Source organism: Aotus nancymaae, unplaced genomic scaffold, assembly GCF_030222135.1.
Source record: "Aotus nancymaae isolate 86718 unplaced genomic scaffold, 86718_ANA_hifiasm-v0.15.2.pri h1tg000041l, whole genome shotgun sequence".
NCBI classification, from domain to species: Eukaryota; Metazoa; Chordata; class Mammalia; order Primates; family Aotidae; genus Aotus; species Aotus nancymaae.
Genome location: NW_026988455.1, coordinates 17,579,493 through 17,607,032, shown reverse-complemented (window position 1 = coordinate 17,607,032; position 27,540 = coordinate 17,579,493). Strand labels below are relative to the sequence as shown.

At 47.5% G+C, this 27,540-nt stretch overlaps 1 protein-coding gene across 1 annotated transcript in view; it reads left to right on the top strand.

Moving 5' to 3' along the window:
- Nucleotides 1-26,854, top strand: part of PTCH1 (patched 1) — a 67,636-nt gene extending 40,782 nt beyond the window's left edge. The window contains exons 13-24 of the mRNA XM_012461940.3: nt 3,974-4,092; nt 4,748-5,150; nt 6,162-6,471; nt 11,550-11,692; nt 13,743-13,926; nt 15,243-15,523; nt 17,107-17,244; nt 19,875-20,017; nt 23,236-23,335; nt 23,848-24,102; nt 25,733-26,282; nt 26,770-26,854. Coding sequence (XP_012317363.3) covers nt 3,974-4,092; nt 4,748-5,150; nt 6,162-6,471; nt 11,550-11,692; nt 13,743-13,926; nt 15,243-15,523; nt 17,107-17,244; nt 19,875-20,017; nt 23,236-23,335; nt 23,848-24,102; nt 25,733-26,281 — 2,625 coding nt within the window. The 3' untranslated portion in view covers nt 26,282; nt 26,770-26,854. The remainder of the gene's footprint in view (nt 1-3,973; nt 4,093-4,747; nt 5,151-6,161; nt 6,472-11,549; nt 11,693-13,742; nt 13,927-15,242; nt 15,524-17,106; nt 17,245-19,874; nt 20,018-23,235; nt 23,336-23,847; nt 24,103-25,732; nt 26,283-26,769) is intronic.
- The last annotated feature ends 686 nt before the right edge of the window (nt 26,855-27,540 follow it).

Sequence of the window (27,540 nt, the reverse complement as noted above, 5' to 3'; positions counted from 1 at the left end):
CTCCTCTCCCCTTCTTTTCTGCTTGCCTTTTTGCTCACTGTCTTTCTGTATCTGCTCACACTCCTTCTTTTCTTCTTTTCTCTCTCATTCTCTCCTCTCCTCTCTCAGTACATACTGATGGCTCATCGAGGCCGACTCTCCTTTAATGATCCCCTGTGGTGTGGTGGTCTGAAAAGCTACATGAGGTTTCCTTATGAGGAGTAGCCTTGTAGAAAATCCAGTGCACTAAGTTCTCCCAAGGTAAGCACCTTACAGAGACAAAAATGAGTACTGCTGGTTTTTGTGTTCTCTTTCAAACCTCGTCAGCATCACTTTAGAAAATCACAATTGGCCAGGTGCGGTAGCTCACACCTGTAATCCCAGCACTTTGGGAAGCCGGGGGCAGGCGGATCACAAGGTCAAGAGATCGAGACCATCCAGGCCAACATGGTGAAACTCCATCTCTACTAAAAAATAAAAAAAATTAGCTGTGCGTGGTGGCACGTGCTGTAGTTCCAGCTACTCGGGAGGCTGAGGCAGGAGGATTGCTTGAACCCGGGAGGCGGAGGTTGCAGTGAGCTGAGATCGTGCCACTGCACTCCACCCTGGCGCCTGGTGACAGACACTGGTTCATTCTCTGTCAAAAAAAAAAAGGAAAGAAAATTCAAGGAAAAGAGAGGATGCAGTGATTTTTGCGGTGGGCATCAGAAAAGTTTCCCTGGTTTCATTTTAAGTATTGACCCTCAAAGTTGGCCATTACGTAGCTTCTCTTTCCATTGGTGAACAGTAACAAGTTTGACTCTGGGTGTTCAGTTGTGTTTATATTTACAAGATGCTACAAATTAAACATCAAAAGGGAGTGATCAAGGTGGTTCTGTCCAATAGTAAACCTGCATTACCTTCAGAATTTTCCATATAAAACTCCTCCAATTTTGTAGTGTGACCAAATAATTAGATATTTTTTTCTACAAAGAAACTGTCTTAAACCTCATCAGCCTTTATCAATCTGCCTAAATGCCACCTCTACACCAGAAAGCACTGACACCAGCTCTAATTCTTTGTTATCAACTAGGGCTTGCTGGTTTGTTTATTTGTTTATTCATTTGTTTATTCTTCAATGAGAACTCCCAGAACAGAACCCCTTGTTGTTCTAACTGGTAGGGAGGTTTGACTGGGACTTCCTCTGCACATGTCCCAGCATTAGCCACTTTGAGGGGATGGGGCATTTCCTATGAGCACAGTAACTAGAATTGATTCACAGTTGAAATATCATCCCATCATCTTCTCTGGTTTACTTCACTCTCTTCCCTTTGCGATGACCCTTTTCTCTTTCTGAGAAGCCCTTGCTGGTTGTTTTACTATTTTGGTGTACATTGGGGAGCCTGGCATTGAGAAAATGTTCCCCCATACATGTAATAGATTATGAGAAAGTCAGTTAGACGGGACGCCTCTTGGGGTTCTTCTCTCATCCCTTCATTTCCATCACAGGAGACAAGCAAGATGCCCAGCAGGCTTCTCTGACCAATGAGGCCTGGTAGCTGAGAAGCTCCCCCACCTCTGTGGCGGTCAGTGTGGCTGACTGGTGCCCATGCGTGTGCCTGTGGGACTTTCTGCGTCACGGAGCTCTGCCCTCCTCATCTTCATGAACGCCTATCCAAAGCAGAATGCCCAGGGTCTCTTCTACATTCTGCTGCTCGATTCTAAACATGACTGTAATTTTAAAAGCTGAAGGGATCCAGCCCCTAGGATTACATGCTCCTGGAAAATATCCGTTAGAACCCTACCTGTTCTTCCTGGCATCCCCTGCTGTCTCACGGTCAGGTATCCTAATCCCGTCCGCAGATGCCCTCTCAGTAAGGGACCAGCTCTCACAAAACTCCCGGTTCTCAGCTGGGCTGGGGGCTTTGCATCAAGTCTGTTGGATGTGACTTACTAGATAACGTCAGGCAGGTGACTTGACTCTGCTTTTGGGGACTTTATCGGGTAATACTGTCAACCTCAGGGAGAACCTCCTGCTTGTCATGAATCAGGTATAAACAAACTAATCTTCATAGCTTCTCCTTTCTCTTCCCCCAAGTGAATTTCAGACCCCAGCAGCACAGAGGAGCTTGAGCCGGGTCTCCTCTTGCACACTCTGCATTTTCTTCACAGGAAGCACCTGCTGTTCCCCTGCTCCTGCCTGACCTCTTTTTCTTTTCTTTTTTCTTTTTTTTTTTGAGATGGAGGATCACTCTGATTGCCCAAGCTGGAGTGCAATGGTGTGATCTTGGCTTACTGCAACCTCCACCTCCTGGGTTCAAGTGATTCCCCTGCCTCAGCCTCCCAAGTAGCTGGGATTACAGGCATGTGCCACCATGTCTGGCTAATTTTGTATTTTTATTAGAGACCTGGTTTCTCCATGTTGGGCAGGCTGGTCTCGAACTCCCGACCTTAGGTGATCCACCTGCCTCAACCTCCCAAAGTGCTGGGATGACAGGGTGTGAGCCACCACACCCGGCCCTCTTTTTCATCTTCTAAACCCTGCGGAAGCCTCTCTCAGGAAGCCTGCCTTGACTTACCACCCCTGCACCCCACTGAGCTGCTGTGTGGCCTGGCACCTGCCTTTATGATGCCATGCATCAGTTGGGATTGTCATTTGCTTATAGGTCTGGCTCTATGAGAATTGAGAGCAGGATTGTGTCTTACTTATCTCTGTGTCTCCGGCACCCAGCATAGTACTAGACTTTTCTCTTTAAAGGATCTCTGTCGGGTAAATTCTTTCGTCACAGTGGTGATGAGCTTACTTGTGTAGGCCTATTAGACAGGTCTTATATACATTAGACTGGTAAGTTAGCATGCTTTGTATTTTTCAATTGATGAAGGATTTTCAGGATAGACCAAGAAGAAAGAGGTTAGGTAGTCTGTAGAAGAAGACTCTTGACAGGGAATTAATTATTGAAAGACATCTCCAGAACTCGGGCTTGCTGGTTCACCTTGAGCATAAACTCACAATTCCCATCCAAAGCCCTTTGTGAGGTTCTCCCTCGATTGTGTTAGGTGCCAGTTATAGCCAGGTTTTCTTTCCTCACCCTGGGACATTTACCAGTTTGAGAGTTTTGTACTAAGCAGTTCTTTGAGAAGCCTGCCTCATTTTTTTTTTATTTTCAAAGCCATGTCTGGCTATTTCCTGGCTCCTTAGCACTGCCAGCACCTTTCTCTGTGGTGCCCCTTCTGCCATGCCCTTCCCAGCTGGGTCGACTTTCCACCGGCCTCTGGTGGCTTCCCCTATTAACAGCCCAATTTTGCAATTTTTACTAGGTCAGCAGGAGATTTGCCAACGCACTGCAGAATCTAGCCCCGTGTTTATTCTAGGTTACAGAGTGACTTTTGAATCTGTACTTACTTATTCCGCGTACTTTAATCACACACAGGAATTTCTTTCTGCTTAACTCTCCTTGACCTTTTATGTTTCTTGCTCTCACACCCCACAGGCTACTCCAGAGGCTATTTGGAATGTGCCTATTAAAACCTCAGGGGACACGTGTGAAATTGTATTTCACGTTTTAAAGGAGACATTTTGATATACTCGATCCACTTTATATAAAAATGTTTAAGTGTAAAATCAGGGTCGCGTGACCTCGCGGAAGTATCCTGGAAGGGAAATGCTTCTGTTTGTTTTAAATTGGATCTTGAATGTGCTGTGCTCTGCCTTTGTGGATTTGGTTCGGTTGGGTTACTAGCAACGCATTAGTAGTTTAGTTCCTGGGTGTGTACCTTATGGGTTTATGGAATTATTAGAAATAGGCCTAGAAGTAGTCAAGACTTTCTGTCAAATAGTCTCTTGATGATGTTGATGATGTAGCAAAAGAAACTCTTAACATCCGTCACAGCTTCAAACACTGCAAGAGGAAAGTGAAAGAAAAATATTGTTTTAAACGCATCTTTATTTTCACAGCAGTCCTCTGATTGGACAGAGGCATATTGGTGACCTCCAAATTTTTTTTTCTGCCCCCAGGCGGCGGTAGTAGTGGTGTTCAATTTTGCCATGGTTCTGCTCATTTTTCCTGCAATTCTCAGCATGGATTTATATCGACGTGAGGACAGGAGACTGGATATTTTCTGCTGTTTTACCAGGTACATTTCAGACTGCTGTGGCCTTTTGGTTGGGTGCAGAGTGGTACTGTGAGAGAACTCTTTCAGCCTGTGAACTTATAAAGGAATGTGGGCAAAAGGGTTTCTGCTGGTGTGGTGGACGTAGAGGAGATACTGGACAGAGGCTGCTTCCCTAGGGGGACATCAGAGGCCCCAGGCACCTTCTCCCCTGCCCCAGCTGAACGTCTCACAGCCCTCAAGATGCTGATACTGATGACCCCTTTTTCCATCATGAACTGATGCTGCTCATTGTAGGAATGTTTCACATGCCTCTGTTAGAGCAGAACAAGATTGAAAACCACCCATCTAGAAAATACATAGTTTTTGGTGGTGGTTTTGTTTTGTTTGGAATTATGCTTTGAAGGATTCATCATCATGTTACTTGCTTTTGGAAGCCAAATTTAGGATCAGTCCTCCATGTGTCCTCCTCAGACTGACTTTTGTCTAGTTCACCAGGAGCTGAACCAGGTGACGTTATCAACCAGGCAGTGTTTCTAGAGTTAAGCAATGTGATGTTTCTCTCCCAAGTCAGAGCTGTGTAAGAGGGGTATTCTCAGTACACAGTGAAAATTGGAAGAATGAAAGCACCATTTTCCTGATTCAGCATAACATTGCAACGTGTTTCCCCTCCTTTCAGCCCCTGCGTCAGCAGAGTGATTCAGGTTGAACCTCAGGCCTACACCGACACGCACGACAGTACCTGCTACAGCCCCCCACCCCCCTACAGCAGCCACAGCTTTGCCCATGAAACGCAGATTACCATGCAGTCCACTGTCCAGCTGCGCACAGAGTACGACCCCCACACTCACGTGTACTACACCACAGCCGAGCCGCGCTCCGAGATCTCCGTGCAGCCCGTCACCGTAACGCAGGACACCCTCAGCTGCCAGAGCCCAGAGAGCACCAGCTCCACAAGGGACCTGCTCTCCCAGTTCTCCGACTCCAGCCTCCACTGCCTCGAGCCCCCCTGTACCAAGTGGACACTCTCATCTTTTGCTGAGAAGCACTATGCTCCTTTCCTCTTGAAACCAAAAGCCAAGGTAATCTGCCACAACTTAAGACTCTTCCTGTCTTCAAAAAATAACAGAACAGGCTTCTTTGGAGTTCATCAAATTGCTTCTAGTTTTCTTCTTTTTCCTTAAAAAAAAATTGTATGAGTATGATATAGTTCAGTCCTCCAAAAGTCAATGTTTTGAGAGCATAGGGCCATTTTAATGAGGTCGTATTCCATGGGAGTGAATCTGTATGCAGCATGTCTTTTTATGAATGAGGTTGTTTAAAAAATGTGGTTATTGCCAGGAGCGGTGGCTCATGCCTGTTATCCCAGCACTTTGAGAGGCTGAGATGGAAGGATTGCTTGAGCCAGGAGTTTGAGAACAGCCTAGGCAACAAAGGATGACCCTGTCTCTACAAAATATTTTAAAAATTAGCCAGGGACAGGTGTGGCAGCTCACGCCTATAATCCCAGCACTCTGGGAGGCCAAGGCCAGCGGATTGCTTGACCCCAGAAGTTTGAGACCAGCCTAGGGAACATGGTGAAATTCCAGCTCTACAAAAAATTACCTGGGTCTGGTGATGTGCCTATAGTCCCGGCTGCTTAGGAGGCTGAGGCAGGAAGATCACTGAGCCCAGGAAGGTTGAGGCTACAGTAAGCCATGATTGCACCACTTCATTCCAGCCTGAGTGACAGAGTGAGACCCTGTCTCAAAAGAAAAAAGCATAGTGCTGTGTACCTGTAGTCCTAGCTACTTGGGCGGCTGAGGCAGGAGGATCACTTGAGCCCAGGAGTTGAAGGCAACAGTGAGCTCTGATCATGCCATTGCCCTCCGTCCTGGGAGACAGAGTGAGATCCCAACTCAGATAAATAACAAAACAAAATAAAAATGCGACTACTATGATTTTATCCTTTTTCCTATGCGAGAACAACCCCTACAGGCTAAATCAGGTCAAGTGTGGTGGTGAAAACAAAGTATTAGCTAGACAGCTTCTCTTTGTGAAGAAAGAGTCGGTGGTGCTCCCTGGGGTCTGACCTTGTGCCTCTTCTGTTCCAGGTAGTGGTGATCTTCCTTTTTCTGGGCTTGCTGGGGGTCAGCCTTTACGGGACCACCCGAGTGAAAGACGGGCTGGACCTTACGGACATTGTACCTCGGGAAACCAGAGAATATGACTTTATTGCTGCACAATTCAAATACTTTTCTTTCTACAACATGTATATAGTCACCCAGAAAGCAGACTACCCGAACATCCAGCACTTACTTTACGACCTTCACAGGAGCTTCAGTAACGTGAAGTATGTCATGTTGGAAGAAAACAAACAGCTTCCCAAAATGTGGCTGCACTACTTCAGAGACTGGCTGCAAGGTGAGATGCCGTGGGAGGGCTTTCGTCCTTTCGGCCTTTTGCGTGTTCAGCTTCAACAGGTCTCCTTTGCCCTGGTTATGAAAGCATTAGATTCTAATGTAACACATGTTTCATGGACTTTTAAGTTGCTCAAGATTCTTACATGGACTGTTTCTGCAGCAGCCTCCCAAGTCTGGCTTTTACCTGTAAAAGGATGCAAATAATTTCAGTGAGTAACTGGGGACTTCTGTGAGAATGAACAGATGCACATTAGGAAAATAGTACTGTGTAGTAGCGGGTGGACCCGAGGCTTCTGTTACTCTTTCCTCTTGGCTAGATGGTGGCTAGTGTGGTGACCACATGAAATCAAAGTGCGGAAGGGATTTCCAGACCGATTGCCAAATTATAGTTTACTGCATCAGGAAATGCTGAATAAGCAGTGGACATAGTCTGAAATTCCATATTTTGACCATCCTTTAAAAAACTATTTCTCTATTTCAAATTGACTTTGTTTTTAGAGCAGTTTTAGGTTCCTAGGAAAATTAAGCAGAAGGTGCAAAGATGGCCTATATCCCCCTTCCTCACACACACACAGCCCCGCAACTAAAGACATCCCCCACCAGAGGGATGCGTTTGTTACAGCTGAGGAACCTGCACATCATTACCCAGGCGCCATAGTTTACAGTTGACCATTTTGACCATTTTTTGACTTTGTACATGAAGTAAAGTTATAAATGCTTAATCACATTTCACATTATTTTAGAAATAATTAAATTCTGCTTCAAAATGCCTTTCTTGGCAGGGCAAGGTGGCTCACGCCTGTAATCCCAGCACTTTGGGAGGCCAAGGCAGGCAGGTCACCTGAGGTCAGGAGTTTGAGACCAGCCTGACCAACATGGTAAAACCCCATCTTTACTAAAAATACAAAAATTAGCCGGGCATGGTGGTGGGTGCCTGTAATCCCAGCCATTCGGGAGGCTGAGGCAGGAGAATCGGTTGAACCTGGGAGGCGGAAGTTTCTGTAAGCCTAGATCGCGCCATTGCACTCCAGCCTGGACAACAAGAGCGAGACTCTGTCTCAAAAAATAAAAAATAAATAAATAAAATGCCTTTCTTGGCTTCTTCACTCTTAGAAATGTTTCTAGGAAATATTAGTCAACTGGAGGGAAAAAAAAAGTCTAAATTTTCTGCTGACCAACTGCATATAAATGTATGCAGTGATTCCAAGAACATCTGTTCATTTGTTCTGTGTTGACACGTGCAAAGCCAAGTGGAGAATCAGGATCGTTATCCACCCAATTCAAGCAAAAATGCTTTTACTGGAGTACCGAATCATTACGGCCCCCAACATCTTTTGGCTTAAATTATCCAAATGATTGTCTTAATTTCCCACTTAATTAGGCTTGTTTAAACACAGATGTAAGTGCTTTTTTTTGGTCTGAAGTCAATACACTTGTATGTAAAGTCTCAGCAGCCAGTTTCCCTGAGAGTTTGCAGGAAATGGTAAACGACTTGAGGCTGGTGGAGGATGGTTCCAAACAGCTCTGGCCTTGACTTGTGTTTACCAGAATTTTGTGCCTACATGTACACCAAATTTGACTTTCCTTTCGGAGGAGCGTAAAGAGAACATGACATGATTATTATTTTCTGACACCCTCCTGAGATGAACATGAATTTATTCCAAATATTATTTTTTACATTTAGTTTAGAAAGCAGTGGTTTTCGGGATAATGAGTTAAAAGAGAGACAGTGGAGACAGTCCCTGCTTTTCATTTTCCCCCACTGACCAAAGACATGCAAATAACTTGCCGCAAATGACAAAGAGATCCGCTGTGCCCTGCCAGTCTCTGAGCGGAGAAGGGTCATTGTAGAGTGTGTTTCAGTGTTTTTGGCCATTGCTCTGGAGGCTCAATGTGGCGTGTTAGGCCGGGATTGGGAAGCGGTAAAAGGGATTGTCTCGAGGCAGTGCGGAGGGCTAACCTTTTTACAGAGCATTGTAGACCATCTCTATGCATTGCTTCCTTATAGATGTAAAGCAGCTGGACTTGAGATTTTTTTTAAGGTACATTTGAATCATGTTGTGATCGATATGTGGACAGCTTACACCTTGACCAAGTGAGATCCATTTGTACTAAGCAGTCAGGGTTCCAGGCAGCCTTGGGACTCCACATCTGACTCTTAAAGGGTCCACTAGAGCACTCCACACAGAATGACCAGAAACTGGAGCCCTTTGCTGCCTAGATGTTTTTCAGGCCTGTTGAATGGCTGATGTGGTCTTTGAACATTTTTTCCAAGAAAACAATTATCCTTGAGTCAGCTTTCCTTGCTAATATTTTTGTGTGGTTTTTAAATGGTGGGAGCCTCATTGGTTTAAATGGAATTGCTATTAAAGCTATGTCATATCATTGATCTTTATCAACCTTCCAATAGTTTGTCTGATTTTATTTTTTTACCCCTAAAACTATATAATGGTTAATTTCAAAACTATCCCACATGTCACATCTTAAAACATACATGCAAATAAGGCAAAGTCAGATAAAAGCCATGCCTTGAATCATGTGCAAATGTTTTCATTTTATTTCACACTGGATTACGCAAATAAAATTTTGATTAACATTTTATTTGCAGGGTCCCATATCTGAAGGAAAATGGGCAATTGGGGTTTTTCCTTTAGCCCAGAACTTTACACTAGAAAATAATTATTGGCACAAAATATTCATAAGGGGAGAACTTCCGGCTGAGCTGTTAAGGTTTGCTGTAAAATAAATGTCACCCTTTTCTAGAGTGTGCGTGCGTTGGAATAGGAGATGCTGGCGAAGGGGCAGTGGAGACCCGTCTTATCCCTTGTTTTGTGTCCAGGGTTGTACTTGTGCATGTGCTTAGACCAGCCCATTGTTACTTGAGCTTTTTGGTGATTAGTAAGAAAATACTGTACTAATGGGGAAAGGACTTAACTGTTCCATAAAGTCGATGACTGTTTCTAGTTCATCTTTGAGCCCCCGGTAGAGTGAATGGCACCTCAGGGACTGGCAGTGTGGATTCTGACAAGGCTGACCTCCCCAAATAGGATCTTTCTTCCTTTGTTTCACCCTAGGGTGTCCCAAATGTCTTTGTGTGCAGATATCGTAAAATCACCCTCGGATTTTGCAGGAAAATCCTGGGGACCCCTGTTTGCCACCAGACGTTGTTGATGCTAGAGTTGATGCTGCTCATCTTTCTCCTGCCTTTGACACATCCTTTGGTACCACGGTGTGTCCCGGCACAGTAGGCCAGCGAGTGAGTGGCTCCAGCTGCCTCTGTTGACTTGCTGCCTGGGTTTGAGCTCTGTCCAGCACTCTCCTGCTGGGCAGCCTTTTCCAGTCTCCCCCTTTCCAAGCCTCAGTTCCTCATCTGTGAAGCCAGAGTGATTAACGGGGCTGTCCCTCGGTTGCCGTGGGATGCCCAGCGCAGCCCCGCGCTCACCAAGCGTGAGCCTCTCTTCAGGATTAGCTGGTTAAGGGAGAGGGGCTTCAAGCCCAGGACACGTCATGACGTCAAGAAAATTGTTATGGCGAGAAAACAGACGAGGTCTCCCTTTTTGTGGGGGAAGGGGGGAGCAGTAATTTTTCTTCTTTTTTTTTTTTCAAAAACAGGAAGAAAGGGCTTTCAGTAATAAAATAACATCTGCTCAGTACTGTGTGTGTGCACGCCTCCCTGTGAAAACCCGTCAGTCTGAGAGGTGCACGGCCCACCCAGTGGTCTCCTGTCCCGCCTCCCCTCCACACTTGCCCCCACACGGCCTCCTTTCACCAGCCAGCCCACCTCATCCCCAAACTGTTCCTCTAACCAGCAGTGTGGGAAGGAGGGTTTCACTTCTTAGAGAGAGAAAGGGGCCTGTGCTCCACCTCCTTCCCCCTACTTCAGACCCCAAGAGCTTAAGCATTCTGAGCACTAACGCAACCAGATTTTTTTTTGTCTTTGAAGTCATCCAAGGCATGTCCTGAAATGAAATAAACCCTTCTCCCTTCTTACTAGCCGTGTCCAACCCATACATGTACAGCTTGTTCAAAAGCTGTGGTTTCCTGAGCTGCTGGGGCTTGGGAGTTCTACTTGGGAGGTGGCTGGGACGGGGGAGTGAGGGGGTGGGGGTGTCCCGGAGAGTGTGCGCGCCAGCCAGCGCTCAAGACCCTAAGGCCGGGTCACCAGGGCCCTGTTTTCTCTTCCAACACGCTTATCTCTTTACAGCTGCAGCCAAACCATCAGGTCTGTAATGATGGTTTTGATTACCGAGGCCAAGCGCAGCTGTGTGTGGTGGGCTGGCGGGCTCGCCCATCCCCCAGGCCCAGAAAGCTCTTTCCTCCCCCTCCCCGGCTTGTGGTTTGTCATCTGCTCTCACAGAGCCTCCTTGTATTGGCCTGTGGCTTCCTGTTCTCAATCCGATCCAAATTTACCCTGTGAGGTATTTCCCTGAGCTCACGGGAGTGCCTTCCCCTCCTTCTCCCCCGCCTGCTCTCCCGAGGAAGGGTGGCAGAGAGGAAGAGCGCAGTGGAGAGTGAATAGGTGTTGGCTGTGATCTTTACACAACCTGGCAGCGGATCCCACAGCTTGTGTTCGCTCCACAAGTCGAACAGATGGAACAAATTGACAGAATCGTGTTCGCTCACCCTGGGCTCCAGAAGCAGCTGAGCTGCCGTTTGAAGTTGGGAGTTTGAATGTGCTTTTTCCCCTCCACGTAGAATTTCTGGTTGCATTGAAGAACCCATGACTTAGCACCCCGAGTGGCACGAAACGGTTAATGACCCTGGTGTGTGTCTTTCCCTCACATTCTTGCCTTCTTTTGTAATTGTCAGGGGGAGAAAGGAGGAGAGTGGTCTTTCTTAAGATAACATATGAGTATTTGTTTCATAGAAACAGATCATCGCCTTCCCCCTTTTGAGAAGTGGCCACAGCAGCTGCAGTTCATTCATGAAAGGTCCAGTGCTTTCCATCACAGTGGGTGTGTGTTTCTGATGGACGTCTAAGAGTCCCCTGTCTTGCTCACTCTCCTCGGCCCACCCCACTAGGACCAGGGTCCTTCTGGCTGCGAGTTACAATGTGCTACAATCATTTGCCTTTTCTAGGACTTCAGGATGCATTTGACAGTGACTGGGAAACCGGGAAAATCATGCCAAACAATTACAAGAATGGATCAGACGATGGAGTCCTTGCCTACAAACTCCTGGTGCAGACCGGCAGCCGCGATAAGCCTATCGACATCAGCCAGGTACTCCAGCTGCTAGGCACCCGAGGGCGCCTCCAGGCTGTGAGGCTGCTGCCCTGGTGGAGGCTGCTTGATAGCATGCGACCCTGCCCTGTGCTCTCTGGAGACCTGAGGCACTGGGAGCTGGTAGAAGGAATATGGGGTCACTCTAATTCACCTCCTCCCACCAGCTAATTGCGTGACCTCAGGCAAGCCAGTGCGCCTCACTTTCCTCATCTGTGAAATGGGGACAGGCGTATTGGCTACTACTGCCAGAGCAATCGTCAGAATAAAGTGCAGCTAAAACAGTGCAGGCTCTTTCCAGTGTTAAAAATGCAGCATTACATGATTATTTCAATTCTAGGACTTGGTACCATGTTGGTCTTGATTGTATTCAAGCTTGGAAAGACAGATTTCTTGGGTAGCAGTTGTTTGGATGAGCAGAATTTGGGGTAGGTGAGTGGGTTAGGAGATTGGAGAGGTAATAGAAGGATGGGAGGAGTTGTTACATTTGAGATCTTTGGGTCTTCCTGGCCCCAGGAGTAGGCAGATCGCTCTGTGATGAGTGAAGCAAACAGAAATGCACACCCTTGGAATCGGAGTATCTGCACCCTTCTGCTCACTCCTGCGGTCATAACTGTTTCTGTTTGGGAATCATACTCTCCACCTGCGTTTGCATCGTCTTCCTGCCATTTGGATTCCAGCATGCCCCTCTGGGTTCCGCAGGCGTGTTCGGGAGTGTGTTTGGACTTTTCCAATTGCACGGGGCCCGGGGCTACTTTGGCTTCCTCGCTCTTTGTAACTTGCCTGCTTCACCTTCAGGCAGAAAACCGTCATGCTAATGATCTCAGCAGCTCTGTTTATTGTCTCCCCTTTTTTGCTGGCATTCAAGGTGACAGATTTACAAAGTACATTGTTCAGAGTTGTTATGGAGTGTGAAACTCCGCACACAGCAGCAGGCAGCAGGCTGTCACGTTTCCCAAGGATGCGGGCAGAGGAGCCTGCCTCAGAGACACCAGGGAGGTGCCCAGGCAGCGGGGCTGGGCGAGAGACCAGGGGCACTGTGGGACAAATGGGACTGGGCCAGGTCCCAGATAGCACTTCCTCCTCCTGAGACGGAGAGAGGCATGCTGCACACACGGAGGCCACGGGCTGCGCTGTGCGATTCCGGGGATAGTTGAGGACATACAGTTGTTACATATCCTGTGGATTAATTGAATCCAGATCCCCGAAATCCAGTTCTCACTCTCCTCCCTGCTCCTTCCTTCACTCCTTCTCTATGAGCCACTGTCACTGGCGTTTTTCATTTTGTTTAAAAAAGACCTAAAGCGAGGAATGAGGCCTGAATCTAAAATAAACAGGAAACAAAACTTTTCTATGTATATAAAATATACATCCACACACTCAGTCCCACAGAGCTCCCCACCTCAGCAGAGCCCACAAGCCCTCCTGCAGAGGGAGCACGTTTGGCCACGCAGAGGACACAGAGTGCCCAGCATGACGACCTCCGGGAATAAGATCACCTGGCGAGGCTGAGGGTGTGCACTCGTCCCTTGCACTTTCTGGCACTGGGCATTTTTTGAATCCACAGGTCATAGGAGGCTAGTGTTAGCAAAATTTATACAGATGTTGTTTTATTTTTATAGCTCTCCTCCATTTACTGGGTGGCATTTCCTTCAGTGTTAACAACAGAGGTTAACTGCACACAGACGTGCATGGGGATTCTTGCCAGGTTTTTTCCCCTTCCCCTCCTATAAATATGTTTCTCCAGATTGCTCATTCTCTGCCTTGGCTGCAGACGGTCTTTTAGCATTCAGATTTAATTGGTTCAGCCAATTCCTGGGCCATCTGCAGAACTGTGTTTGTTATAAACACACCAATGATTGCATCCTCCAATAAGTGCACTTTGAAAGAAATCAAAGGTGTTCTGATGGGATTTTCGACACTTTCAACAGTGGGCATTCTATTCTTTGTTGTAATGCTGGGGCAAAGCGCAGTTTCTGTGCTCTCAAGGCAGTAGTGTGTTTACCCCCAACCTCATTCTCAAAGGCCTCTGTTCTTCCCATTTTTGTAGTTGACTAAACAGCGTCTGGTGGATGCAGATGGCATCATTAATCCCAGCGCTTTCTACATCTACCTGACGGCTTGGGTCAGCAACGACCCCGTCGCGTATGCTGCCTCCCAGGCCAACATCCGGCCTCACCGACCAGAATGGGTCCATGACAAAGCCGACTACATGCCCGAAACCAGGCTGAGAAGTAAGTAGCGCTCCATGGTCGTGCCAGGAGAGGGGCTCTGGGAGGTTACAGAGGTACCTCCCCTGTTCTCCAAACTCAGCAACAGCCTTCGTCCGTTGACGCTACCCAGGGTTCAAAAGTGTAAACAGAACAATCTATTTCTTCTCGTTTAAAACTCTGGGAGACAGACGAGGATGTGTAATGGAATACAACCCCGCACTCTATCACGTTGGGAAATAAGTGTCTCGTCTCCATTCGTAGCTTCGGTGCTAAGACGTTCATTAGGCGTTGCTCTCGCATGCCAGCTGTTCCCTGTGAATGCCGAGGACGCCTCCAGGTTGAGTGTTATTTTACTATTGCAGAGTTTTATCGCTGGGGATTATATGTTTATCTTAACTTTGTCAACTCTGGTGTTGAACGGATTTTTGGCACATTGGGTCATTCCTATAAGCGACCAAGCACCTGCACCCTGTCAAAGCTGTTTAAACCAGAGCAGAAAAGTCTGTATACAACAGTGTCCTCTTCCTTTCACCTCTCAGCCCGGAGTTTGAAAGGTGGTTCTGTGTGGATTTCATTTGCATTTCTGGTGGCAATACTAGTAGTGTATGCTTTGGATATTGGGCCAAGGGAGGATGTGAGAAAGAAGACGGATCCCCTTGCAAACATGGCTGGAGACTCGGCGAGTTGTGCTTCCCCGGATCTAAACCCCAGAGCCGTGTGGCAGGCAGCCAAGGCTTGTCTTAATGAAAATTTATAGTTGAGATTATAATAGGGCAAATCATGTTTAGCAAGTCAACTGAATGACCCCAGAGGGTCTGGAACACACAACGGCAGTAACTAAACGCTTGTTGTGTAAGGATTTCTTCCCCTGTTGCTGAAGACTTAGCATTGCATTAGAAAAGAAGCATACAAGGTTTAAGTTTGTTCAGTCACTAAAAGGATAAGTTAAGCATTTTTCTCAGGAAAGCATGACTCTGGAGTTATTTTGCTCTTGTAAGTGATTGGATAAAACTGTGTGAACTTGGTATTTTTGTGTGTGTCAAGGGAACAAAAAATGTTCCCGAAATTTAAGCCTGGAGTTTTTAGAACACTCACAAAGAATGACTGCTGGAAGATTTAAATCAAACGTTAAAAAATACACAGATCACAGATTTAAACATTTTTAAACCAAATCGGAAGATCGTAAAGGCCTGGAGGCCATGATCAGCACTGTTTCTCCTTCATATCCCGTATAAGAAGAAAAACCAGTGGGCTTTCATGCAGAGTTCTCTTTCCATTGAAACGGTGGCGTTCCCCTCCCCCAGGCCTGCTCCTAACCTGTGCCCTTCTCTGTGCAGTCCCGGCAGCAGAGCCCATCGAGTATGCCCAGTTCCCTTTCTACCTCAACGGCTTGAGAGACACCTCAGACTTTGTGGAGGCGATTGAAAAAGTAAGGACGATCTGCAGCAACTACACGAGCCTGGGGCTGTCGAGTTACCCCAACGGCTACCCCTTCCTCTTCTGGGAGCAGTACATCGGCCTCCGCCACTGGCTACTGCTGTTCATCAGCGTGGTGTTGGCCTGCACGTTCCTCGTGTGCGCCGTCTTCCTTCTGAACCCCTGGACGGCCGGGATCATTGTGAGTGTATTACAAGGGTCTTTGTGGAAGTCAAATTCCTTTCAGCATAGCTCTTTCTGCAGCCGGGAAGTGTTGTTTATGTCTGGGCCTCTGGAGGAGGGTATAGCTTGCATCATCCATAATATATTTATTCTACTCGAGGTGGTGAGGTCCATGGCTAAGGTAGACCCTCTAATGGCCTTATTCTTAGGCCATCTCTCCCATAGCCTGAGGATTTTTGCAGAAAGATAGGGGACTTTTTAAAGCACACTTTCCATCACGGCTCTGAGCATTTATTAAATCAAAACACTCAAAGAGTAGCTAATTTTTTCTTTAATTGAAAAATGCCATTTTGTGACCTCATCCCAGGCCTAATAATAACATAGCCGGTTCTTCTACATTGAACATGAGGGGACAATCAGAGAAGTCAGGACAGTGATATATGGAGAAAATGATTTTAGAAGTGGGTTTGTGTGTTTTAAGTCCTAGGGGATAATGATAAACTAATATTATGAACCTGTTTTTTGGCCTCCTTTCTCCAAAATACTCTCAGATTTGACGTAAGTTTCATGTAGAGTCCAATAAAACCGTGGCAGTGTTTAAATTCTGTGAACTATAGTATAGCCTTTAAAATGCCAAAATTATAAAAACAGAGACCAGGTTTTGTGTCTGCACCATGAGTCTGTGCAGCAGGTACGTTAAAAGGTAAATGTTTAGTCTGTGAGAGTTTTCGTGGCACTTAGCGATTGATGTCCATCTTTCATCACTCCTTCTCCTCCCTCCACCTCTGCCCACCTCCCACCCCCGGAAAAGAAGGATCATTTTTCTCCTTCTCTTCCATCTGGGTACCTTGTTTATTTGTGTCTTCTCCCCTTTGGACCAAGAAACTCCAAAGCTAACTCACAGATTTTATTTCCATTTCCCCACAAATTTTTACAAGGAAGATGAAAGGCAAGACGCTTTTCCTTGGATTTAACAGTTTGCTCAGTCCACCGCAGCTGTCCCCATCTCTTCAGGGGTCCTGTAACCTGACACACGTCAGACGACCTCCCTGCTTACCTGGACCCCAGATCATCTTCGCTTAGCCTGCAGGTTCACCCACAAAAGCAAAACTACTTCCACGCACAAGAACTTTTTCTCACCCCATCCTATCAGCTTTCTTTAGAATGGAGAGTGAGGCAACCAAAAACTTAATGATGGGTTCCCGGATAGTCTCTGATGGTTAAAACCCAAGCAGAAGGAGCAATTGATCTTGTTGTAAACTATGTGAAATTTGTAGCTAAGTGATGCATCCAGGCTCATGTGATTCCTCGTGGATTGCTCTCTATGGTTTTTGCTCTCTGGAGAAGGTATATTGGAAAACAGTTTGCATTAGAACGCTCCCCTTTGCCTTCTATAGCTTTACACATGAGCTGTCCCACACAGTCTCCCTCCGCAGTGGGAAGACGAATTAGGAAGGGAAGGCGGTGTCCAGAGTCAAAGCAAGTCAGTCCATTCATTGTTTTGATCTGAACCAAGGACATCTTAGCCCTCTGGTGGCCTCCCTTGTGGGCAGCCCTGGAGGGTGACGGGCCCGCCCCCTGACCACTGTGTCCCTCCTCAAGGTGATGGTCCTGGCGCTGATGACGGTCGAGCTCTTCGGCATGATGGGCCTCATTGGAATCAAGCTCAGCGCTGTGCCTGTGGTCATCCTGATCGCCTCTGTTGGCATAGGAGTGGAGTTCACCGTTCACGTTGCTTTGGTATGGGAGACGTTTGAAGCAAAAAGTTTGTGAAAAACAACCCGTTTCCTCTGGCTCTGTTTGTCTCTAAGTGGGAACCTTGGCATTCTCCCTGTGCGTGGTAGTGAAAAGGTCTCAGGGCACAGGGGTCCCCTAGGAGAGCCTGCAAGGTTTCTGGATTCCTTTCCCTCGAGGGGTGTGGAAGGTGCATGGTGGCGGGCCCTGTCAGCCGTAGTAGTGCAGGGTTGGTGTGCTGGAGGGGCCGGAAGGACCGTGCTCACCTGATGTTGACTGTCATTATCACCCCCACGATTCCTGACGTTGTCACATAAGACGAGTTATGTGGTGAGTATGTGGGTGGGCATACATAGAGTTTTAAAAGCAACAGGAACAGTAGGGATAAAATGAGACCACACTCATAGGCTTGGGGATGGCATCATTGAGAGTGAGGTGAGCTGGCAGCCGAGGAAGTACTCGCGGGCTTAGGAGTGGAGGGAGGCGCCAGTGTTCAGCCCCAGGGAACTGGCACTTCCACCTAAGCCCTCCCAGCTCCTCAGACCTCCCAGCCTCTACATTCATGACAGCAGAAAGTAAGAGAACCAGTGAGGCTTTCAACAGACATTTTTTTTCCTCTCTTTTTTTATGCCTTGCCCTGTGAATGCTTTGTTGGAGGTAATTAAACTTCAGAAGGAATCTTTAATCCAAGAGATAAATCTGTTGTATACATTTATCAAAGAATTGTCTAAAACCTCACAACTGTGTAAATTATGTTCCATCTGCAGATTACAGCCTAAGAACTTGGGGTTATCAGTAGGCATTCAATAAATAAATGTGTTAACTGAATCATTACCGACCCGTAGAATACCTTAGCTAGGAAGCCTAGCATCGGGCTGGGACCTGTCACTTCCGGGGTTGCTTTTGCAGTCTCCAGCGTGGATTCTCTCTGGGCTCAGCACATGGCACATGCGTGTCTCCACACATGCTGCAGCCTTGTGCCTTCTGCAGTCTTTCCAGGGCTATTGTTACACAGTTGAGAGATTGTAAACTTTCTTTGTTTTGGAAGGAATGCTTTGTGGAAGTTATCCCATTTTTTCACAGTGTATAATAAAAAGCCAATAATATAGAAACAGTATTCTCTAAATTTTGAGCCTGCTCAAATTATTTTTTTCCTTTGAGCTGGGTGGAGGGACTATTTTTTTTAAAAAAGAACAATATGCCAACCTAGAGTTTAGGGAACCCATAATTCCAATACAGTTCTTCAAAAGGGAGATAAATTTGCATGTGAGTTAAGAATCCACAAGTTACTTTATTCTGATGCAAATGGAAACCACCGTTTTTGGAAACTAGCATGGCAAACAGGGGTATCCCAGAGCAGACTTTTACCACGGAAATGCTAACTACAGTCTCTGAACTCTAGGACCTCTATCTAGTCCAAGTCATTTGCAGTATTCTGATCCTGTATGTGAAATTGCATTTAGAGGAGGCGGTCACTGCTCTTTCACGGTTTGTAAAATGGTAGACTAAGGCTGTGAAGAAGACTCTGCTTTCATGAACAACTTTAGGAAATCAGTGGGTTCCCAGTCATTTGCTGCCTCGGTAACATAGAAGCAGCGTGCAACAGGATAGTCGCAACTTGGCCCTTACGGCCTCATGGCCCAAATATGACGCAAGGCAGCATGGCTGAAAACCCCCTAGTGCCTTCCTCCCAAGAGCAAAAGGCAGCCATATTGAGTTGTCTTTACCAACTCTGAAAGAGTAGAACCTATTTCAGAGAAAAGTATGAAAACTCTTAGCACACCTTTGTATACTTGTAATTTTTTCGTCTGTGAAGGAGAATGACCATTCCCATCCTTCCACAGGTAGGTAAGGGATAGGAACACATCCTGCCAAAGACACCCAGCCCTCTCCTCTCGGCCTATCCCAGAGCAGCCTGAACTTCTGAGAGAGAACTCATGCCAGGTTCAACACTCCCTGCAGGGGTCACACGTTCAGGCCAACAGTCAGATCTTCCAGAATTTACTCTGCAAAGTTCCCACTTAGTATCGACTGCATTCCTGGCCTAGGAGAGCTTCAGGACTGCAGGAGAGGCAGGGATGTGTTCACACAGAGTTAGAAAGGGCTTGATTCAAATGCACAGCCCTGTGTGTTTCTTGCAGTACTTTCATAGTGCTTAGATGTACTGCAAACACAGCCTGAAACCATGACAGAAGGTCTCACCTCTGCGTGATCATGAAGAAGTGTGTTAGCACCTGATCGGTTGGGATACTGAACAAAGTTCTTGGGCATCCAGTGCGTTAGCCAGAGTACTGTTGCTGTGGGAGTTAGAGGTCTCACGTATGAGTGACGTGAGATCATTTAAGGGAGGAAACTTGAGGGCAAGTAACAGTGAAAAGAAGGGGACATTTCTGTCCATTTTTAGATAGTTTTGGTTTTACTGTTCTCAAGATTTATGTCAACACCAAATATGACGCAGTGCCGTGAAGAGGTCATCTAAGTCTAGGTGTAGCTAGTTGAGCTACTCTGATTACACGTTCTAGCAGCTAAAATAGTAGGATGTGAGCAGTTTGAGAGCTTGTAGCATTTAGGAAGGAGCTGAGCATTTACCCTGTGAAGTCCAGGAACCTGATCTTGTGAACATCCTCATTGCACAGGCCTTTCTGACGGCCATCGGCGACAAGAACCGCAGGGCTGTGCTTGCCCTGGAGCACATGTTTGCACCCGTCCTGGATGGCGCCGTGTCCACTCTGCTGGGAGTGCTCATGCTTGCGGGATCTGAGTTTGACTTCATTGTCAGGTAAGCAGTCGTGTGCAAGGAGACATGTGTTAAAAATCGTTGTTAGCTCAGGTGATCTTTGTTGCTTATTTCCTTCTGTGTCTGGTAGATTGCAGCATCTCTTCATTGTGACCCTGCTTTCTTTTGAACTTGTTAACTTAGAGATACTCAGAGGTATAAAGACAAGCTCTCTTCTCGAGCTGTCTTGGGGAATATCTTCAAAACAGAAGATAGAGGGGTTTGGGGCTGGCAGCAAGGACAGCTCCTCAGCTTGAAGCCACAGGATCACCCAATAGGTGGCCCATTATTGGTGTCTTGAATTAGAAACATTGGCAGAAGGAGATGCCAGATTTGACCTATATTTCATCTCCTTCGAACTGTAGAAAGGAAAACTTAAAAATACCTGAAATTGTCACTGGATGTTATTCTGTTAAGAAGTGAAAATGATGTGCCCAGATTTCATGTTCAAGTCCCCACAATTAGGAAGTATTTAGCATTGGACTTTGGTGTCAGCTTTTGGGAATCTAAGCCTAGTTTGGATCTCAAGGCAAGTAATTTTCGGTTGATTTAATTAAGAATATGACTTAGTGAAATATAAAAGAACAGCGAGTTTTCCTTTTGAAAAGAAATTGAGAACTGGAGAGAAAGAAACCCCTTGCTTCGTTGAGCAGCCTTCATGGCTTTGTGAGGTAGCTGTTCTTGGATGGAACTCTGCTACTTTATGGAGAGCTAAGGCCAGAATCACCAGTAAGTAAAAGATAGTCCAGGATTAGAACCAGATGTGAGAAATGATTGGTTTGTTTGGCACGCTTCAGTACTGAGAGGGGTGTGTGTGTGTGTGTGTGTGTGTGCACATGCAAGAGAAAGATAGGCTTCTTGTCTTCAAGTAGAAAGAAGAGGGTTTCAGCTAAATTTTAACCAAAGTTTTATTATGGGGAAAAGATGAGTCCATTGGTTGGTCTGTGGCATAGCTCACTGGGCAACTTGGCATCGTGGAGGCCGCCTTCCTAGAATGAGTGCCAAGTTTGCTTGTTGTAGTTTTTGCATAGAGTGAATGGGGAAGTGGAATCGCTATAGACCAGGGCTTCTCACACTGATGGGCTTAGGAATCACCTGAGGCTCTTTCAGTGCAGGGCAGATTTCTGGGGGCAGGTGGTGGGAGGGGGCTGAGTCTGCATCTCCAGCCACCTCCCTGCAGCATCCATGGAGCTGGACTTCTCAACACAGACTACTACTAAGCCAATAAGCCAGGTCCTAAATTCCTGTTTGCCAATGCCAAATAGATAGTTGCCCAGCTTAGTTAAATGTTTTGGTCTGTGTTTTATTTTAGTTCTCAGTTTGATTTTAGCTTTTCCTTTGTTCTTGGTATACACTTTTTCAAGCACTAGCACGTTATCCCTATAATACGAAAGCCCGATATCAAGTAAGAGTTTCTTTTGCATATTTACTTTCTCGTTTAATGCGAATATAACAAGCACCCTGTCAGTGCCATTTGCTCAACAGCAAATAATGGGGAGCCCCATCTCCGTCTGTGTAGCTTAAGGTCTTTTAGGGGGAGAGACAAGTTCACAGGCAAAACCAGGGCAAATGCAGGGTGTGCTGGGATCTCGTGAGAGGAGAGTCTCGCTCAGCCTTGTGGGGCTGAGACTTGTGAGGAAACCTAGCCTGAATTAGAGCCCCCAGCTGGGAACCTGGTGGCCAGAATCCCAGCGCGCTTCTCTCACCGGGGTTGTTCCCGTCCAGAAGTATCAGGGTTCCTCTTTCAAGCACTTAAAAGGGCTTCCCGTTTCCTAGAACAGGATGGATTAACCTGATAAAGGCCTCACTGAGGTCAAATAAATGAGCGGACACTGTATATGCTAAGCCGTCAGAAATCTAATTGGTCTGTTTACACTTCAGCTAGATGGATGGGATGCAAATGTCTTAATGCTGCTGCTGATACTCGCCCCAGCCGAAAGTTCCAGCAGTTTACATTAGAGCAAGACATTGGCTGCTTGGTTTTTACTAATGCAGCTCAGAAGTTTCTAGTGTTTACAATAGCTGCGAGGTATTTGTATTTTTATAGGGATTCTCTCTTCTTTCATCTGATGTCAAAACATATATAGACATGGCAGCATTGGCTGCCTGTTCCATTTTATGAACCAGAGGGCCATTAACCAGATATCTTGCTCTCCCTCTTCCCAGAACATCCTGAGCCTCTCCCCCACTGCAGCCCACTTCCATCAAAGTTGCCCTAGAAATCATTAGTTCCACAGACCCATCCCTGCGTGGAGTCCGTGCCCTCCAGCCATGCAGAGTGTCCGCCAGAGGCTGTCCCTGGCTGACAGGTTTACCTTGGTATTCATGAAGGATTCCAGACCTTAGCCCTCAATGGTGGGAAAGCAGAACTACTTGTGCACTCTCCTCCTCTGCCATGGTGCTGCGGCCTTTATGTTTGAATTGGCTGACGCAAAACAAGAGTATTCAGAGATGCTAAATTGTTCAACAAAAGATTGGCCCGCAGAGCAGCCCCGCCATTGTGGAGCGCCCTCACCCAGCACAATGCCCCAGCTCCCACAGAATGGGCAGCATTTTCTTTGCAGAAAGCTGGTTCCTGTGTTCTAAAAAGGTTGCAATTGGAGCTATTTGGTAAAACTGGAACTCACAGAATTCTAGGCAGAAAGTTGTGATTAATGAAAGCCCAGGGAAAGCCTTACCTGATACGCTAGAGACTTAATTAGAGATTCTGCCGTAAGATGCAGAAGCATTTCACAGTGGATTAGCAGCCTGCAGAAGTGGGCTGCTTTTCCTCCTGGGCTAAATTGTTTAAATTCTACACCCTTCACTTCATTTGTTTGCTTCTGCTGGGTTTTCCTGAACGGGGCCCCTCGGCATTGTGTTTGTGCTTTCAGTCTGCCCCGCCATTCAGCTCACATTCCATATTTTTGTGTTTGTGTAACACACTCATAAATAACATTACATGCCATCAGAGTTCAGCAAATTAACAGACTAATTTTTTTTTCTTCCCTTCACGAACTAACACTTTGGGTTGTGGAATGTAGTCCTCAGAGTCATAAGGTAAAGAAACAAAAACAAAAACGCACCTTGTGTTGAGTGTGAACTGCAGTTGGATAACAGCCTTTTCAGTGGGGTGGGTTTTGTTCATTTCTGGCGTTGCTGTGCTGCCGTGCTTGGCACACGGAGGGTGGCGCGATCTACCCTGCCACAGCGCGTGTTCCTGTTTCCTCTTGATCCTGCAGGTATTTCTTCGCTGTGCTGGCGATCCTCACCATCCTCGGCGTTCTCAATGGGCTGGTTTTGCTTCCCGTGCTTTTGTCTTTCTTTGGACCATATCCTGAGGTCAGTAATGACACGGGGATGTCCCACGTGTAGGCCAGCTGAATGCCGTGTTTCCTGTGCCAGTCTTCATTTAGACACTTAGGTGCATTCCCACCTGCTGATTGTTGTTCAGTAAACATCTCAAAGTGATGGCTTTTTTCCTCTTCATGGCACTAGCTTTGAGGGATATATGGCTGGCTTGGTTTTGTTTCTCTGAATCAACTGATTGGCAGCCTGAGTCTCACAGATTTATATACAGTAAAAGAAGACTTTCCCCTTGAGATGTACAATTGGACTTCACAAGGGTAAAAAGTACACATCTCTCCTTTCCAGTGTGGAGCAGAGGGCAGTTCTTCTGCTCCAGCTGCGGGACCTGAGGGTCCCAGGTGGTAGAGAAAGGTAGGTTAATGCGGCACAGTGCGCAGGGCCGCAGGGCAGGTGACAGGCCCCTGAATAATACCGTGCTTTGAACTTTGAGTGTGGCCAGCGGTAAATGAACAAGAACACTTTTAACATGGAATCCCCTCAAATAGGTGTCTCCAGCCAACGGCTTGAACCGCCTGCCCACACCCTCCCCTGAGCCACCCCCCAGCGTGGTCCGGTTCGCCGTGCCCCCCGGTCCCATGCACAGCGGGTCTGATTCCTCCGACTCGGAGTATAGCTCCCAGACGACAGTGTCAGGCCTCAGTGAGGAGCTTCGGCACTACGAGGCCCAGCAGGGCGTGGGAGGCCCTGCCCACCAAGTGATCGTGGAAGCCACAGAAAACCCCGTCTTTGCCCACTCTACTGTAAGTGACCCTGGGGAACAGGGGGAGGGATCTTCCCACCCATGGTAGTGGGCCTGGTGGTCCAGTGGGGTTCCTGCCTGCTCTAAGCAGCATGTCACACAGGCAGATGGATACAGAGATAAAGTACAGGCTAGGTCAAATCATAGGAAATTGCCAATATTTCACTCTTTTTCAGCTCTAAAAATGCTGTCTTCCTGTGGTTTGATGTCATAAGAGATGGAAAAAAAAGGGGTAGGGGCAGGGGCCGGTAATGTCACTGTACAAAGCAATAGCATCTGTCTTGTCCAGAGTGAGAACAGTTTGGGCTTGAAAGGCCAGAGATAAAGCATTCCTTGCCTTTTTTTTTTTTCTTAAGGCACATGTCATTTTAGAGTGACATTTTCTAAAACTGTAGTGGTATTTTTATTGCCAACAGAGGCAAGATTTTTTTCTTCTCTCATTCCTGTTAGGTTTCATGGCCCTTGATACATTAATTATTATCGTCTAAATACTTTACCATAGCTTTTGTGGCTCCAAGCTCATGTTCCAGGTGGCAGGAAGGAGCAGAGAGGCTGAGACCCACCCCTGATTTCTTAGCCTTCGGTGATTCACAAGGTCACCAGGAGCCTGGGAGCCCCTCCTCGGAGGCTCCAGGGGCCTGGGTCCTTTCCTCCGCCCTGTGCTCCGGGGATGGGCTCAGCCCCCCAGGCCAGGAGCTCAGCACCAAAAACTCAAGGAAGGCTCTGAGGCTCATGTTGCTCCACTGAGGGCCCCCTGCCGTCCCTCCAGGAAATGGGTATTCCAGTCCCAGGCCAGAGCAGCCCTTCCGTGAAAGAGAGAAAGGCCAACCAAATAACCTAAATTGTCCTCCTCCTGCCCCCCGTGACGACGCCCGCTGAGCTGCAGTGTGAATCTGGTTTTGTTCAGCAGGAGCCTAAAAATAGGTACAAGCTGAACGACTTTGAAGTTGGTCACGGTCCTTTTGATTGATGTGGCCACTGTGTTGCTCTGTGCTTTGTATAGAGACGCAGAGACCAGATTCCTAACAATCAGATGGAGCAGGCTGCCCACCACAGCCCTCCGCAGTGATGAAAATGCCCTCTCGGCTCTCCAGGACGGGAGCCACCGGCCACACGTGGCTGTGGAGCACTTGAAATGTGGCTGGGGCTACCAAGGAGCCAGATTTTGAATTTTAGTTCATTTAAACATAAGCAGCCACATGTCTACTGTTTGCCAGAGTAGGCAGAGACAGTCCTGCTAGCATCCTGCACTCAGGCCAGCCAGGGCCGCACACTTGGCAGCTTCGGGAGAAGAGCAGTTCGGGACCTGCAGGACTGAGCAGGGTGGGGAGTAGGTCGTTGGGGGCAGCAGCTTGGATGCTCTGACCACAGCCCACATTCATGGACAGCAGCAGTAGTGTCCGGCCAGCTGCATCGGAGAAAGCCTGGAACCAGGATTCAAACAAGGCGCTCCTCTGCCAGGTCCTGGAGGCTGTTAGAAGGGCGGGCTTTTCTTCTGTGGATGGAAGGCCCCCCTCTGGTTCCCCAGGGTTGACTGAGACTTTGGAGGGAGGTGTGGGAGCTGCAGGGGCCCATGCCCAGCCTAAGGCAGCACCCTGCCCACCCTTCTAACCCACCCTCACCCTCTGCAGGTGGTCCCTCCCGAATCCAGGCATCACCAACCCTCGAACCCACGACAGCAACCCCACCTGGACTCAGGGTCCCTGCCTCCCGGACGGCAAGGCCAACAGCCCCGCAGGAACCCCCCCAGAGAAGGCTTGTGGCCACCCCCCTATAGACCGCGCAGAGACGCTTTTGAAATTTCTACTGAAGGGCATTCTGGCCCTAGCAATAGGGACCGCTGGGGCCCCCGCGGGACCCGTTCTCACAACCCTCGGAACCCAGCATCCACTGCCATGGGCAGCTCCATGCCCGGCTACTGCCAGCCCATCACCACTGTGACGGCTTCTGCCTCCGTGACTGTCGCCGTGCACCCACCGCCTGTCCCTGCGCCTGGGCGGAACCCCCGAGGGGGACTCTGCCCGGGCTACGAAGGCTACCCTGAGACTGACCACGGCCTGTTCGAGGACCCCCACGTGCCTTTCCACGTCCGGCGTGAGAGGAGGGATTCAAAGGTGGAAGTCATTGAGCTGCAGGACGTGGAGTGTGAGGAGAGGCCCCGGGGAAGCAGCTCCAACTGAGGTGCGTGCCACCGGTGTGGGCAGCTGAGGGACCCAGAGCCAGGCGGAGAGGAGGCAAGGCTCTCCTGGGGTTCTCGGCATCCCTGAGGGGCCCCGGCGCTCAGGCCCATCCTGTGCTGGACCCCAGTGACCTTTTATCCCAGAGCAGAGCTGATGTGTTCAAGCTTTGTCATCCTTGGGGAACCAGTCCAGCCCCACACTGGGTCTCTCTTCCCCTACTGCTGACCTGCGGAGGGTCGGTGCAGCACAAGGATAGAGCAGCACCACCCTTTACCTATTTGCCAATCTTTATTGGTCCCATGGGAATGCGTCTGTGTAAGCAGCCCCCAGATGAAGGGAGAGGTCACAAGCAGCCCCCCAGGATCCTCAGGCCCGCACCCCACTCTCCTGATTGCTAACGCCAAGATCACTGCTGCCTGGTTTTCTACTTTATTAATATGGATCCGCACACCTCTTAGTTCAGCTTCCTTTTTTGTTTCTTTTTAAAGGGTGATTCTGAAGCAAAGAGGCCAAAGATTGGAAACCCCCCGCCCCCACCTCTTTCCAGTACTGCTTGAAGAGAACTGCTTGGAGTTATGGAAGATGCCCTGCGCCAGGATAGCAGTTCATTGTTACTGTAACTGATTGTATTATTTTGTGAAATATTTCTATAAATATTTAAGAGGTGTACACATGTGTAATATAGGAAGGAAGGGTGTGAAGTAGTATGATCTGGGGCTTCTCCACTCCTGCCCCAGAGTGCAGAGGCCGCAGTGGGAACTCTCCGTATTTGTGCGTTGGGCTCTGTGCCGCAACCAAGCTTCGTCAGTCTTAAATTTCAGCATATGTTGCTGCTGCTTAAATATTGTATAATTTACTTGTATAATTCTATGCAAATATTGCTTATGTAATAGGATTATTTTGTAAAGGTTTTTGTTTAAAATATTTTAAATTTGCGTATCACAACCCTGTGGTAGTATGAAATGTTACTGTTAACTTTCAAACACGCTATGCGTGATAATTTTTTGTTTAATGAGCAGATATGAAGAAAGCACGTTAATCCTGGTGGCTTCTCTAGGTGTAGTTGAGTGCGGTCCTCGTTTGGCTGTGTGTGTGAACACGTGTGTGATTTCACCATGTACTGTACTGTGATTTTTTTTATTGTCTTGTTTTGTTTCTCTGTACTGTCTGTAACCCTTAGTAGGCTCTGACCTAGTCAGGCTGGATGCATCAGGATATCTTTGTATTAGCTTGTGCTGGTGAGGGCTGGCCCTAAACAT